The sequence below is a fragment of the Panthera leo genome, chromosome C1 (assembly GCF_018350215.1).
Source record: "Panthera leo isolate Ple1 chromosome C1, P.leo_Ple1_pat1.1, whole genome shotgun sequence".
Taxonomy (NCBI): Eukaryota; Metazoa; Chordata; class Mammalia; order Carnivora; family Felidae; genus Panthera; species Panthera leo.
The window spans coordinates 146568272-146584712 of NC_056686.1; the positions used below are offsets into that span (position 1 = coordinate 146568272).

Here is a 16441-nt window from a genome sequence, read left to right on the forward strand (position 1 = left end):
CCAGATTTCAAGACCCACTACAAAGCTATAATAATGAAAACGGTATGACACCAGTAAAGAACAGACACAGTGATAAATGAAAGAGAATAGACAGCCATAAAAAACCCACATACTTATATGGTCAATTGATCAAGGACAAAGCAGGCAAGAATATACCATGGGAAAAAGACATTCTCTTCAATGAATGGTGCTGGGAAAACTGGTCCACTTTCTCACACCATACATAAAAATAAACTCAAAATGGATTAAAGATCTAAAAGTGAGACCAGAAACCATAAAACTCCTAGAAGTACCATCAGCAGTAATCTCTTGGGTATCGGCCATAACAACATTTTTCTAGATATGTCTCCTCAGGCAACAAAAACAAAAGGAAAAATAAACCACTGAGATGATTCCAAAATTAAAAGCTTTGTACAGTGAAGGAAACCAACAAAATGAAAAGGGAATTCAGTGAATGGGAGAAGATATTTCACATGACACATCCAATAAAGGGTTAATATCCAAACTATAAAGAACTTAGACAATACCAAAAAAAAAAAAATTGAATAAAAATGGGCAGAAGACCTGAATAGATCTTTTTCCAAGACATCCAAGACATCCAGATGGCTAACAGACACATGAAAAAATGCTCAACATCCCTCATCACCAGGGAAATACAAATCAAAACCACGATGAGGTATCTCCTGACACGTGTCAGAAGGGCTAGTGTCAGAAACACATGAAATAAACAGGTGCTGTGAAGGACGTAGAGCAAAACTCTCGTGCACAGTTGGCAGAAATATCAATTGGTGCAACCACTGTGGAAACCAGTATGGATGTTCCTCAAAAAAATTTAAAAGAGAAATACCATCCAATTGAGTAATCCCACTACTGGGTACTTAACCCAAGAAAATGAAAATACTAATTCAAAACAATCTATACACACCTATACCTATTGCAGCATTATTTACAATAGTCAAGATACGCAAGCAATCCACATGTCCGTTGACAGAGGAATGGGTAAAGACTCTATGTATGTGTTTGAAATATTCCTGTTAGGAACGATAAGTGGGACAACAGACATAGTGGAAATACCTTTTTGATGCTTGGAAAACAGAGTTCACAGAAAGGCATTCTGTGCACATACATAGGTACACAAGGAAATATTACTCGGCTATAAAAAAAAGAATGAGATTTCACCATTTGCAACAAAATGGATGCCTTAGAGGGTACTACGCTATGAAGTGAGTCAGACAGAAAGAGACAAATACCAGATGAATTTATCTACTATGGAATCTGAAAAAACCCAAACGAATGAACAAACAAAAAGCAGAAACTGACCCATAAATACAGGGAACAAATTGATGGGTACTGGAGGGGAAGGGGGTGAGGCAAAATGGGTGAAAAGGAGGTAACAGTTTCTAGTTACAGAATAAGTCACAGGAATGGAAAGTACAGCATTGGGAATACAGTCAGTGGTATTGTTATAGTGCTGTATGGTGACAGTTACTACAATTATGTGAGCACAACATAATATACAGACTTGACTCACTATGTTGTATACCTGCACCTAATGTAACATTGTGTATCAGCTAGACCTCAAAAGACTAAGTTTGAAAAACTCCAATAAAAAGAAAAAGATTAAAATAATGGTAAAAGTACCATTTTGGTATGGAAAAAAGCATGAAGGTAATACGTGTATAAGTTAGTGTCACCAGAAAGAATGCCTTTCCGTGAACTCTGTTTTCCAAGATTCAAAAAGATATTTCTAAGATGTGTGTCGTCTCACTTATCATTCCTAACGGGAGGACTTCAAACATTTTTTGTGTCATGGCCCCCATCAAACATTACTAACAGATAAATGGATGAGGCTGCTGAATTAGAGGTGCCGACAGTGTAGGGGGTTCTGGTCCCCGTGGGCCCCGTCTCCCTGCCGGAGGTTTAAGAGAATCAGTACCTCAGGCATTTCTGTAACCTAACACCGCATACTCACTGGGAAGCCCTGCCTTACCCCACAGCCAAGTACTCCTTTCTGAAACAGGAAGCGGGTTGGAAGAACAGCTCTGTTCCCTGCTAGGTAGAGTGTACATGTGGCAGGTCCATGCCTCCTCCCGTACTGCAATCCACAGGCATATGGGACCATGCACGTCCCTCAAGTCAAGACTGACTCTGTTCTCAGAGATCTGTGTTAGAATTATAAAAGTAACTGCTATCTTGGGGATTCTTATCAATGTAACATAGCAAATGGTTTGTAGGTTACTGTGTAGTGAGGCCCTACTAGCAATATACATTAATGTCACAGTTAGTTGTCAGAGGAAGGGGACAAAAAGTGTAGGTGAGCTACAGAGCCCTGCTCTAAGCTAGAGCTTAGAGGGCTTAGATCTGGCACAGTGTTAAAACCTAAAGAGAGCAGTTCCACAGAAGGTCCAAATAGTTGGCACCTACAGGGGTCTCCTATGAGGTGAAGAGTGTATTGTTCACTGCATGCCGGGCTGTTACAAGGTTTAACACACTGTTACTTGAACAGCACCCAATGAAGTTCTGCCTGACTCAGGTTATTTTGTCATGAGGGCATGATTGCCGTCCTCTGGTCTGGATCTCTAAACCAGGGACATGACATTCTAGGAATCAGTGGGAAAATACCCTTCCTTCCCACTCCACCTCCATATGCCTGTCCCCAGCCACTTATAATTAAAGGCTCAACCAAAAAAAACACCTGAAAGAAATTCATGAATATTCAAAAAATTTCCTAATATGATTATTCTTCCCTTTGTTCAAAACTTAATATACCCTAGTGAGATGAAATCATGAAATATAGTGGATATTAAGTTGCTAAAGAAAATAAAAGTTGTCATGGCTTTCATATACAAGTGCACTGTGCTTAGGAACAGAAGCCCAAGGATTATTTAGAATAAATTCGTGTTTGACACACGTACTTTGTAGAACGCATTCTAACAAATATTTCCTAGTCTTCACCCCAATAAAAGATGCAGCCGGGCCAGCAAGGATTTTTTTTATGAGATACATTTTAACACTGGAGTCCATCGCAAAATAAAGCCAGTAATGGTGAAACAAGAGTGTGTCCACCCAGCACTCCCATGGGAAGTGAAGAGAAAAACAAATGTAATATCTGAGTGAAGGATTAACATACGGAGAGGTGAAGGAAGGCCAACTGAGGTCCACAAGCACACCATTGTCCTCTGACACTCATTTTTAAAAAAATTTTTTTTTAACGTTTATTTATTTTTGAGACAGAGACAGAGCATGAATGGGGGAGGGTCAGCCAGAGAGGGAGACACAGAATCTGAAACAGGCTCCAGGCTCTGAGCTGTCAGCACAGAGCCCAACATGGGGCTCGAACTCACAGACCGCGAGATCATGACCTGAGCTGAAGTCGGCCGCTTAACCGAATGAGCCACCCAGGTGCCCCCTGACACTCATTTTCAATGGAACAGTAAATACCCATGGCCCCATTACCGAACACTCACTACATGCCAGAGACACACAAGATGCTTTACATACATTGTCTCAGTTCATCATCAGAGCTTTTTAAAGTGAATATTATCACCACCAATATTTTTTGGATGATGAAACTGACGTAAGTGATCAAGTCGGAGAGTATGATTTCACAGCCTGAAATGTTAAGGATGACGTCGCACCGCCTTGGGAGGGCCCAAGGGCAGTGGCACACAAAGGGCACCACTCAATAGCTTCTAGGAGCGGTGCTCTGGCCCCAAGGAAAGCCACAGCAAGGGAAGACAGAAACGTGTCACAACAAGATGTTCAGCACCCAAACACAATAAAGGAACAGTATCTATCCTATCTTCGGAATGTGTCTGCCTCTCCAATCTGGGTATAGTGCCTTTTCAAAATTGCTAGTGTACTGACGATAGTGAAGTGTGCCTATCACCTAAATGACAAACTTATATGACATTAAATCTCAATGAAAACTGTTAAAATACGTAACAGTAGACTGTGAGCTGCATGGAGGTGAACAGAGGCTCATTCTGCCCAGATGACACTACAAAAATATGCTGGAGGATGGGTGATGGAGATGATCTTATTTGGTTTTGAAATCCATGAGCAGGTGATCACAGTACGAGAACAACACAACCATGGGGTTTCTGCATACAGAGATATGAACAAGGCAGAACACTGAAAGCTGATGCTCCAGGGAAAGGGCTTCTATCCTGGAGAGGTAACACGCTACTGGGGGATGCTTCGAAGGGGCTACTAAAGGTCTTCTATCAGACCAAAGCTAAATGGCACAAGTTGACAGTGATGATGTACCCATTTACCTATGCAACCCCCCTGTAAGGTGCTGTCTTCACACCACACTGAACTCAGGTAACCAGACACAAATGTATTCGCAGAACTATCAAAAGAAGAAAAGAATACTGCCAGAATACTCTCAGAGAAGTAGCAAAAAAATCTAGAAAGGCCAGGGTCTATATACAAGACTCTTAAAGAAATGAACCCCTCTTAAGCATGCAAGAGAGAGCAAGTATCTACACCTAAAGCATCAGAAACAAGTCATGGGTATCCTGCTGGGACAGACTGTCCACATTCTGGAGGCAGTCTATTTCCCGGCCCGGGAAGACTGACTGATTCCATGTTCACATGAGATCTCAAGACTATGGCCCCTGACCCAACAGTAATGTGGGGATCACCGCAGCCCTGTTGGAAAGGGAAGCTCTCTGTCCAACCCTAGACCTCCTAAATCAGAAACTCTGGGGCGGGGCAGGGAGGGCTCAGCATTCTGTGTTTCTGGACAAATCTGACACACACTCATTTTAAAGAACTGATCCAGGCCAACCCCTGCCTTACATTGATACAGAAAATTCACACAGGACAGATGAGAAAACCATTTTCCTTGCTACCAATTCCAAATTCAGTGTCAATCTAAACATAAGAAGTGAATTCCAAAAGACACTACTGAGAAGTTTTCAGATGTGCAAATGGACTTAATTCTCATTTCCTGTACAGAAACAGCATGAAGCTTATTATTAGCAGCAAATAAATGTAACATTCCAATGAAAATACAAAATGCAACATATTTTTATACTCATGGTTCACTTGAGGATCATACTGCTCCAGGAGAACTATCTGGTCATCAATTTTTATCATGGGCTCGGAAACTCAAAGGATGCATAATTATAATGACCTTCCTAAGATAAGATATTCATATATTTAAATGAGGTACGTTTTATATGCAATAATTTCAAAAATATATATTCTTTTAACGACAGCTCCTAAAGCTGGCAAGAACGTGAAATAGGTACATCACACCCTGGGGTGAGTGAGATATTGTAAATTAGTACAACTCTTATGAAAAGCAATTTGGCATATGTATCAAGCCATAAAAACCTCCATACTCTGACCTATTAGGTGTACTTGTTTTCGGATTAAGAATTAATTCCCCAAGTGAAAAAGTTGTATGAACTAGTATGCCCCAGGTGGAGGAGACGGGATGTCTAAAATATGAAAGTGGCCACTAAAATATCACGTGACCACTTAAAACCAGACTATTTAACGTTAAAGGCACACTCAAATGAAAAAAAGATGATACAGAACTGTATATATACTATGATTACAATGGAGTCAGAAACATACACGTGGGTGCACAGAGAAGTGGAAAGGCATATAGATGTTTGAACTAAGGGCAGATTTTCTCTCATTTTTCTGTTTTGGTGTAGTAATAACTAAAATATTAATAATAAACCTGAAAGTGTTCAATCCCACATGCAAACCTACTCTGAGTTCAGATAAGGTGATTTCCATGTGTGCATGAGTGCGTGCACATGTGAACACTCATGGAAAAAGGGGGACTAAAAAGAGACGGGAAAATATCAAATTAGTCACTGCCAAGGGACACTAACTGATTTAAAATGAGACACAACATACCCTTACCTCCTCCAAAAACTCAAACCACAACACAGAAGAGAAGCTCGACTCACCAGAATTTTAGGAACTTGAGAACCACCTAAATGATGACGTAAGAGGAAATCAATCAAAAAAACCCACCAAAAATAGTCTTTCTCTCCTCATGATTTTTTTCCCCAAAACAATGTTAAACAGATGATGCAAACGACCATTTGTTGAGCTAAATTTTAAACTGATGATTCTAATTTCAAGTGGACTCCTATTAAGCTTCTAAGAGCCACTTGGGTTTATGCCTGTGACACAGGGAACACGTTTGCAACAAGAATTCTTACAAAGCTCAAACCCCACATCTCTGCCAAGTTCGGCTTTCGTCATGCAGGCTTGCTTGGTGCTGCTCCAGCACACCCACCGCCGGACTGCCACCGTCCTAGCCTTGGGATATTCGTTTCCGCTTAATTTGGGGCAGGTTCCCTGTTGCATGGTTCATTATGATGCCAATCGTCTCTAAGTTGTTTGATAAAATAAACTAATTACAATTAGATTTTCAGTTCCAAGATGCTCAAGGATTATTGGTGAGGGGGTAGGCAAATGAAGCCGATGTGCAATTCCAGGCAAAGTTCAGAACTTCATACATCAGCAAAACAATCTCCCTGTTGCAGATAATTCTCAAGGCACTTGAATGGCACAAAATGCAAGTCAGTAAGCTCCCTATGATTGAGAAACAATTACCAAGAAAATGTTCATGGCTCCATCAGAACAAAGAAAAGAAAAAGAAAACTAAAAGAACTGTCCAGTTACGATGCATGTATGTTTATGTTTAATCTGAAACATTGCTTTTAAGAAATTCCCTAAGGGTATCAAAGCCAGACAGGCTTTGCTGTTAGAGAAAAAAAAAGAAAAAAGAAAAAAGGAAAAGCGGCAGCTTCAGCAGCTACCGTGAAGGCATGCCAGTTTTAATTATTGCACACGAAAGCTATGTTAAATTACCCCGATTCAACTTTCCTCAAAGAACTTCCTATTCTCTGGTTATGTTGTTCAGGAAAATTATGATTGCCCCAAGAATCTCAATCCTTGAGAGTTCGCACATTATTTAATACTTCAAATCCAGGATTCCAGCAAGTGCTAGGAGGGGAAAGTATCTTTTGAAAGAGTATTAATCTAAATATATGCCATTTTCCTGTTTTTCTGCAACAATTTCAGACATGTCCTCTGAAATAAGACTTCCAGTTCAGAAGAAGAAGTTTATTTAGGTGAGTCAAGAGAGCTCGCTATAATAACCACTTTGTGGGTAGCTGGGGCGTGTGCAATTTGGAACAGTATACTTAGTTCTTTCAGAATACAGTGTACTTCTAGTAAAGTTCAACAACGTACTTGTGGCTAATGGGGACACGTGAAAGACAAGAGTAAGTAAGACTTTATTGTATGAGTCACAGGTTAAAAATGATTGACCTATGCTTCTCTCAGTGCTACGACAACACCATTTCAGAAAACGTACTTATAAGAGGCCCAGCATTAACCACCTGTTCAGGACTTCCTGAATTCAAACTTCATTAATTAAGAAGGTATAGACTGCTTCTCACAAGTGAATTCTGAGTGTGCAACCTGAGTGTTATTTTCTCAATAATCCAACTTTAGGAAGTAAAAATATCTAACATAGCAGGATTCACCCTTCGATTTACTCAAGCATTCTTTCATGTTAAACCTCACTTGTGAGAAGAGAAGAGGCGGAGGGAGGGTGGGAAGAAAGGGAGAATAGGAAGATGGAGAAAGGAAAGAATGAAATATGGACCAATCAAAAGAAAAGCTGAAGAACAGTCTTTTCCAGAAATATTCTTTTTTTTTTTTTTTTAAGAGACAGGAAGCATTTATTGGGGGCTTATACTTGAGGCACTGGGGAGGCAGTGCTAGGAGCAGATGTCCCAGCCCAAAATATTCTTCTTTTTCAACCATCATTTCCTCTTGTGTAGCTAAAATATAATGCCATTACATTCCACCTACTAGCCATAAATCAAATATAGATGCTGATAGCCTGATGTATGATTCAAGGAATAAGTATGATTCATGGTGCATTGTGGACTTAAATATTTCCTTTGCCCTTTTAAAGATCGTAGAATCAAGACGACTTGGAAAAGGACATTACTACATGAGATCAGATACTTACCATTGCTCACCATACGTCTGGCCACCTCCCACAAGACAAGTCCAAAGGCCCAAATATCAACTCTCTTGTAAGAATCAAAACAATCCACCTGAATGGTTTCATCTAGAACTTCAGGGGCCATGTAGCGTTTGGTGCCCACACGGGGGTTGTTCCCCACATCGAGCTGATTGGTACTCTGGGAATGCATGACTGCCAGGCCTAAAGGGAAGAAGACAACAGGGCGGGTCAGTTCACTACCTTTCTCACAGAGGGTTGCTGAAGGCCTTTTAAACCAACCCCAATCAGAAGCACCCCCTCATGGTAATCGTGGTCACTGCTGCACTACATCCAGAGCAATCTGGAATACTGTTGTGATGACACCTGTCACCAATAGAAAAAAGAACTAATGCCAGAAACATTCTGACGCTATTAAGTTAACACATGAACCCCTGAGACAAAAAGACTTGGGGGAATAATAAACTGAAGCACCGAAGCACTGTGAGGCCAGTGTTTGAAGTCCACAGGAAAACAGGCTCACATGTTAAGTGGGAATCTCCAAGTGTCTTACCAGAAGGAAATTAAGTTCTCCTGCTCCGCCACAGCTCCCAATTGTGTGCAAACACAAATTTCCAACAGTGTGAGGCAGCGAATCTGTGGTAACGTATCACTACTTAAAGGGCAGACTCCATCCCTTAAGGAAGGGATGCTCACTTGAGACTTAGCAACGCTGACCAAGCCCACAGGCTTTTCTCTAAAGTCATGCGTACACACAGCATTAAACTAGCCCTCAATTCAAAGCACAGCTCTCCTGTTAAATGGGTTTGAAGCCCTTTCTTAAACCATCCCTCATTTCAGAATTCCTCAATCAGAGTGACCTGGCATTCCACACAGACCAGGAGGGTTAGGCAGATACATGCATGGTTCATTGTGAGGATGAAATTACTTTTTGATGTCCATGCTGACCAACTGAAAATAATTCCTTTAACACACAATGAAAAGTGCCACATTGGAACAAGCAGCCTGTGTAAATCTTTGCAACCCAAGGATCCTTTGGGGATCCCTCAGGCCATCTAGGAACACTTCTGCTCCTGCTCTGTGGCTCTGAGTGTGTGGGATGATGACTCCTTATCATGCCACAGGGATGGCACCTGTTATCTCACCTTGAAAAATTACTAGAGACATCAGCGATTGCATTCACTAAATCAGACCGGTTCCTCTTTCCCTTTTATAATCAACCCCAAGATTCTGTGGCCGCTGTCTCCCAAAACATATATACCTCTCTACTGTTTCCAGAACCAAGGAGTCAAAATAACAGAATATGAAAAGGAGCAGTTTAAATAGATCATGGCAGTACTAACTGTGGTGGTTTAAAAATATGTCCTCAAGTTCTTTGAGACTTCTCCTTTCAAGAGGTGAAGTTCAACTCCCTCTGCCTTGAGGGTAGGCTGTGTTATCAAACAGAACCCGGCAGAAATGAGTGTATATCTTCAAAATTAGGACATATAAGGCATCATGGCTTCCTCTCTGCTCGCTATCAGTTCTCTTGTGTTATGAGGCCACTCACACAACCCCGTGGAGAGGTCCCCGTGACAAGGAACTGAGGCCTCCCACCAATAGTCATGTGAGTGGAGCCATCCTGGAAGTTCCTCCAGCCCTCATCAAGCCTTCAGGTGCCTGGAGCTCTAATCGACAGCTTGCCTGGAACCCCCACCAGATCCTGAGCCAGAACCGTAGAGCTAAGTCATTCCAAGATTGCTGACCCTCAGATGACTATGTGAGATAACGAATTTGTTATTTTATGCTGCTAAGTTTTAGAGATAGTTTGTTACCCAGTAATAGATAATTATCACACTACTTAAAGAGACAAAATATCCAAATGCAATGTGTGAACCTTGGCTGATTTCTTGTTTGAAAAAAACAGAAAAATCTGAAAATGGACATTAAATGATATTATTGAATTATCAATAATTTTAGGTTTGATAAAATGATCATGCAGATATATTTTGGTATTTTTAAGAGATGCATTTTGAAATATTTAGAAGTGTTGTGATGTCTGCAACTTATTTTCAAATGTATCAGCAAAGATACACGTTCAGCTACATATAGATAAAGCAAATATGGCAAAATTTTAACAACTGCTGAATCTAAGTGCTGTGGGTATGAATGATCTTTATACTTAACTATTCCCTCAGCCTTTCTGTATGTTTGAATTTTTTATAATAAAAAGTTAGAAAAATAAATACAATACTGAAATTTTTGCAGTTTCAATAATAGAACATGATTTCTAATGAGTGATCCTTAATTTCTGGGTATAAAGTGAAAAATTAAACAAATGATGATCTTACAGGACGAGCTGTCTTCTGTTCAAAGGATCTACTCCCTGAATAATAAACACCTTAACACAGATGTTTCTACAAATCCGTGTATCTAACTGGAAGGCTACAGGCCAAAAGAAAGACAGACGAATCACGAATTACTTGGACTTACTGAAAAACACCTCTGACTCCCTATCAAGTCCCATAACCAAAGCCAACAGCCTCCTCAATTTTCCATCTCCCCTAGACCACTGGACTATAACAGCAACCACCCTCTGAATGCTTATCATTTGCAACGCAAGTATTGTAACTTCTGAATCTTGTAAGAATCATGTGAGGTAGGCATAAGTGATTTTTAGTAACATGAGTAATAGTTGAACGCAGCGTTATGAACATTTGAAACAGTACAGAAGTACAGTGCACAGTGTCAAACGCTAAAGTGTTCCTTGCTAAGCCCTTACCCTAACATCGAAAATAAGTGGTCGTGTACTTGGGGCAGGTAAATAGATTAAAACACCCGCACAGATATACGGGGTGAATAACTGGGAAAATCAGGATTCCAGCCCAAATCACCCTGCTCCAAAAGCCATGGCATTGCCATGAAAGTCCAATACACCACAACTACAACTGCAAAGCAACAAAAAGCTTTAGAGCCATGCCCTTTCAATGCTATCCTTAGTAGCTGTCTTCTCACACTTGCAAAACATTGTAAAATAATTCTCAGCATGAATGCAAAGACTGTAAAGAAATACAAAAGAAATGAATATTCCTGACATGTCGAGTCTTTTGTGTTTAAAAACAAGAATAAATTCTATCATTTATATCATAGAGCTAATACTGTCTAAACCTTTATCAGCCTACAAGTATGGGAATACTAGGAACAATAACCACAGGTATATGGAAGAAAATAATATAAACCATTTTTTAATCAAATAGAGTGAGGACTCTCAATAGTCCACTGACATGAATAACCAATATTACAATTCAGTTCCCATTAGCATAACTACTCAGCCAATATCCAAGTCTAAGTTGAAGATGGTTTTATATACAATGTCGCTATAAATGAAAACAGTCTTATTTATAATGCAATTAAAGCTCACACTGAGCAGTATCCTAACACCACAGGAATGAGGTATCCCAGCAGGGCAAATTGCGAACTGGGTTAGGTTTTCTCTTTCTTCATTGATAATTTTGCCATGGTTACAGAAAAAAACAACTTTAGAAACATTTTCAAGATGAACTCATTCCCTAGGTTATTTGTGTACCTACTTTGTGTAAAGGTTTGGGAAATGAGAATGCTACACACTATTGGTTGCCTCTGAGGGTGGGCTGGGGCAGCGACGCACTGCATGAGCATGAAGTGACTTTCCAAAGTAATGCGAAGGTCTAACTTTCGATAGACATTTGGATTTTACAGCACTTGTCAAAACTCTGAGAATGTATTACTTAACGTTTGTTCGTTTCACATGAAATTGAAATTTCACCTGGAAAGAAAAAAGTAAACACACAGTAGTCACTCTGGGGAATGACACAGTGGTATACATGCTCGAGTCTTTACAAGAAAGGGCTCTTTTGTGTGCAGTTTACTTAATGCATCAAAGATTAAGATGGATTGATGAGAGGGGATGGATGATATGTGGCAAAGCTTAAGAACAGTAAAATGCTGATGGCAGAATCTAGGCGGTGGGTATACAGCTATTCACTATGAAGTTCTTTTGATTTGTCTGCATGCTTGACATGTTTCATAACGAAAGGTTGTGTGTGTGTGGGGGGGGGGGGGTGGATGCAACCTAGCTAAAGGATGGACTGCAACAGAAGTAAAAATGGTAATTAAGAAATATTTTTAAAAATTTACCCAAATCTGCTATGCAACACTGTCCATTCTTCTTAACCAGGATGTTTTTGCTCTTTAAATCTCGATGAGCTATGGCTGGTTTCCCTTGGGTCCCAAATATCTCTATGTGCAAATGTGCGAGACCACTAGCTATAGACAGCACTATTCGCAGGCAGCTAACTGTATCCAGAGTAGTAAGCTGAAGATAGTCATACAACGATCCCATTTCGTGATAATGTGTAATTAACCATAACTGGGTACTGGAGTGTCTTGATGTCATGTCTGAAGCAATAAAACCTGGAAAGAGCAAGAACAAAATTAGCAGACATGTAAGAATTTCACATTATAACTTTTGGTACACAGAAATAGAAACCTATAAGATAGACAACGTACAACACCTACAATACCTACAACAAAAAATCATTCAACTTCCATGAAAGGAGGTTTACAGAGGCATCAACAGAAAAATGCAATACTATTTATTCCATAACAAGGTACTGCTAATGAATAGGAAATTTCCATATTCATTTCCATGACAAATAATCCTTTAAAACATTATACATTTCATTAAGATAGGAATAATATCTTCGTGTTTACCCATAATGATAGCATCAAACTCTTTATCATGCTCATATTCCAAGCACAAATTATTCATCGACCACCCAAAAAGAATAAAAAAACATAGTATCTAGGGGCACCTGGGTGGCTCCATCGGTTAAGCGACAGACTCTTGATCTCGGCTCAGGTCATGCTCTCACAATTTGTGTCAGCGCTCTGTGCCGACAGTGTGGCGACTACTTGGGATTCTCTCTCCCCTCTCTCTCTGCCCTTCCCCCATTCACACTCTTGCTTGCTCTCAAAATAAGTACCCTTAAAAAACATTTAAACATTAAAAAAAAACATATAGTATCTAGACACCTATGTTCTCATATTGACTCTGCCTGTGATTTGCTGTGTAATACTGGGCCACTCGTTTAGGTTCTCTGGATTATCTCTACTCAGATGAAAGATAAAGGGATAAATTTATATTAAATGACTGACTACTCATCAAATAAAAAAGAAACCAAATATAATAAGCACCTATGATGCTCTTTGTCAATCACACAAGAAAACTAAGATAATAGTGTCTGTTGGCTAGAGAAGAAGACAGATATAAAAAGGAAAAATTACAATATAATGTAATGAATATAATGAAAAGTACTGTTACATCTGTAAAGGGCAACATGAGTCCCAAATAGGTACTGCTAATAATTCAGACCAGATGTTACAACAGGCTTCCACGAAGAAGTGATAACTGAAGTGGTCTTTTCAAGACCACTTTTCAAGACTTCTTTTCAAGAAGTGAGATTTGACAGAGGTTAATAAAATGGTAGGAAGAGATTTTTCTAGACATTCTGAGGGGACCCTTGAGCAAAGTGAATGACCTCTAGAACTTTCTAACCTATGGAATAAATTGTGATGTGCATGCTTGCCTTTTCTGCTAGAGGTGTTTTCCATGCACTCACTCTCACATGCTCTCTCTCTCTCCATACACACACACACACACACACACACACACACACACATCTTTTTATATACACACATATACATATTTTATATATGCACATGTAAATATTTATACAAACACACACATAATACACAAACACATAATACACACACAAATACCCCGCTAATGTCCACTACAGGCAGTGACATTTGGAACTTATAAATAAAAGAATATTAAAATCAAAAGAAAAGATGTGGCTTCAGGAAGGATTAAATGACTTGTGAAAGGATGTAGAAAAACACAAATACGTGGAACATGCCTCACACTTGCATAGTGCTCGATATAAAATTCCTGTCACTTTCACATGTATTTTCTCATGGGATTTTTCTCAATACACTAGTAACACAGATATCATTACAGTCAGTTTATAAATAATGAAACTGCTGCTAGGAGATGCCAAATTACACATCCATTAAGTAGCTCCCGACCCCAAGTTTGGTGCTAGCCATCTGGGTACACTGTTGCTTACACAGAAAACTCTGGAACAAAGAAATGTCCCCTATTTGATCGTCATCATCAGCAACAGAAGCAGCTAGTAAATACTGGGACTAACAAGGTGCCAGGCACAGTTCTACACGGTCTGCACATAATCCTCCAAAAACGACAGAAAGGAGGCAGAGGACATGATTGACGTTAAGGCCAGTAATGGTCCCAGTAGCCTGGCTCTAGAACCCCTACTCTTACCCATGATGCCATACTGCCCCCAAACAAGCTCCTTTCTACTCAGAGAAAGACAATTTGACACTTGTATCCATTGGACATCTGCGAAGTAAAGGAAATAATGTTTCCACACGTGATACCCTACCTCCTTCTCCACTTCCCTCTGAGCTGGTTCCCCCAGGCAGCCTCACTCCTGCACGCCTTCCCCTCTCCAGTCTGTGTCACCCCATAGCCATTTCTCCTGGAGCCCTTCACAGGCCATAATATGTGTACTTACCTATTAGTCATTCTTACTAAAGAAAATGTTTCTGCTTTATCCTTTTAAACCAAATGATATTGTTAATCATGTTCAAAAATAAATATCCTAAACTATAAGCACCACTGAAAAGAAATTAAATTACTGTTTGTGTATTTATATAGCCTCTACTGATTTCTCTGCTTAAGGGAGAAAGAACAGTCTCTGACTGACTGATTGATGAAAGCGAGAGAGAGAGAGAGAGAGAGAGAGAGAGAGAGAGAGAAAGAAAGAAAGAAAGAAAGAAAGAAAGAAAGAAAGAAAGAAAGTTTATTTATTCACTTACCTTCCCCTAAGCCCCTTAGGTTTCAGAGAAGGATTTTGTTTGTCCCATTAATTATGCTCTAGACCTTCCAGGAAAATGACTTTTAAATAGGCAGGATTTCTTTTTAACTGTTTATCTCCCAAGTGTGAATTATATAACTACATTTGTTTGAGAGTGCTAGAGTATTTTTATGGAACTTTTGCAATTTCAGTCAAAGCTCTCTACTGTTAGGGAAGATTGAACAGGTACCTGGGCAGAACGCAGGCACAGCCATTGGATGTGTTCATTAACAGGGAGAAAAAGTGATTAGAACAAAAGCCTCTTAGGAGTGCCTGGGTGGCTCAGTCAGTTAAGCGTCTGACTTCAGCTCAGGTGATGATCTTGCGGTCCATGAGCTGGAGCCCTGCACTGGGCTCTGTGCTGAGAGCTCAGAGCCTGGAGCCTGCTTCAGATTCTTGTGTCTCCCTCTCTCTCCACCCCTCTCCTGCTCACACTTTCTCTCTCTTTCTCTCTCAAAAATAAACAAATATTTAAAAATTTTTTTTAAAAAAAGAACAAAAGCCTCTTATTTAACAGCTAAAGTCATCCTCCCAGCCTCCTCAAAAATGAAAATAAAACCCAAAATATTATGTTAGGTCACCAGTGGCCCCTGTGAGCCTCTCCTTGGTGACCCGCCCAGGAACCAGGAGCTGGGTAGCTATGACAGCTGAGGAGTGAGGCCACTACACTGTGGGGCACGTGCTGTAGAGTGTTGGGCCCCAGAGCTGGATGGCTGGGTACCAACCGGCTTCACCATTCCCGAGCTGGGTGATCTCACACAAGTCATGTAAGATCTCCACCTTGGCTTTCTCATTTGTAAGATAAGGATAACGTCATCATCAATCTCAAAGGAGTACTGTGAGAATAGAAGAGTAATTATAGGTACAGTGCTTCATATGATGCCCAACACAGGAAGTATCAAGAATAGCTGGTTAGTACTACATTTTAGAATAGCTCAGTATTCAATTAAAGCCACAACAATTTTGTAATGTACTATCTTTTGCGGGTGGCTTCCTTTACTTCCACTTTGGTCTCAAGAAATTCTGATTAAATGGTTAGGCAGTACCACTTAGGAGCATGAGGCAGTTCTAGAGATGGAGGGTGGCAATGGTTGTACACGGAGAATGTACTTAATGTCACTGAACTTCCTGCTTAATAGGATTAAAAAAGTAAACTTCACATTTTACTATTTTTTTTTTTTTTAAAAGAGTGTAAGATGAGACTTTGGAGTAAAATTCTCACATTGACTCAACTCCCTTGGTCTTAGTTATGAGGAAAAGAACGCTCAGCAACATATAACTTTGGCCAAAAGTCACACAGTGGGGTTGTTAGTGGTGCTGAGAGTAGAAACCAGCTTCTCAAGTTCCTGACCACCGTTCCTGCCACCACATAGCACAGCCTCCCATTACCCTCTTGTCTGTTGACTTCTACACCAGACAGAGCAGAAGGAAGAGCTGAAAGCCACACGAGTCATTTGAAAGATAT

At 40.1% G+C, this 16441-nt stretch overlaps 1 protein-coding gene across 2 annotated transcripts in view; it reads right to left on the reverse strand.

The window, feature by feature from the left end:
* Window positions 1-16441, reverse strand: part of ACVR1 (activin A receptor type 1) — a 145361-nt gene that overhangs the window by 20396 nt on the left and 108524 nt on the right. For both annotated transcript variants that reach the window (XM_042948848.1, XM_042948846.1), the window contains exons 8-9: window positions 12173-12448; window positions 8024-8221 (exon numbers count right to left, since the gene is read on the reverse strand). In XM_042948848.1, the coding sequence (XP_042804782.1) occupies window positions 8024-8221; window positions 12173-12448 (474 nt within the window). The remainder of the gene's footprint in view (window positions 1-8023; window positions 8222-12172; window positions 12449-16441) is intronic.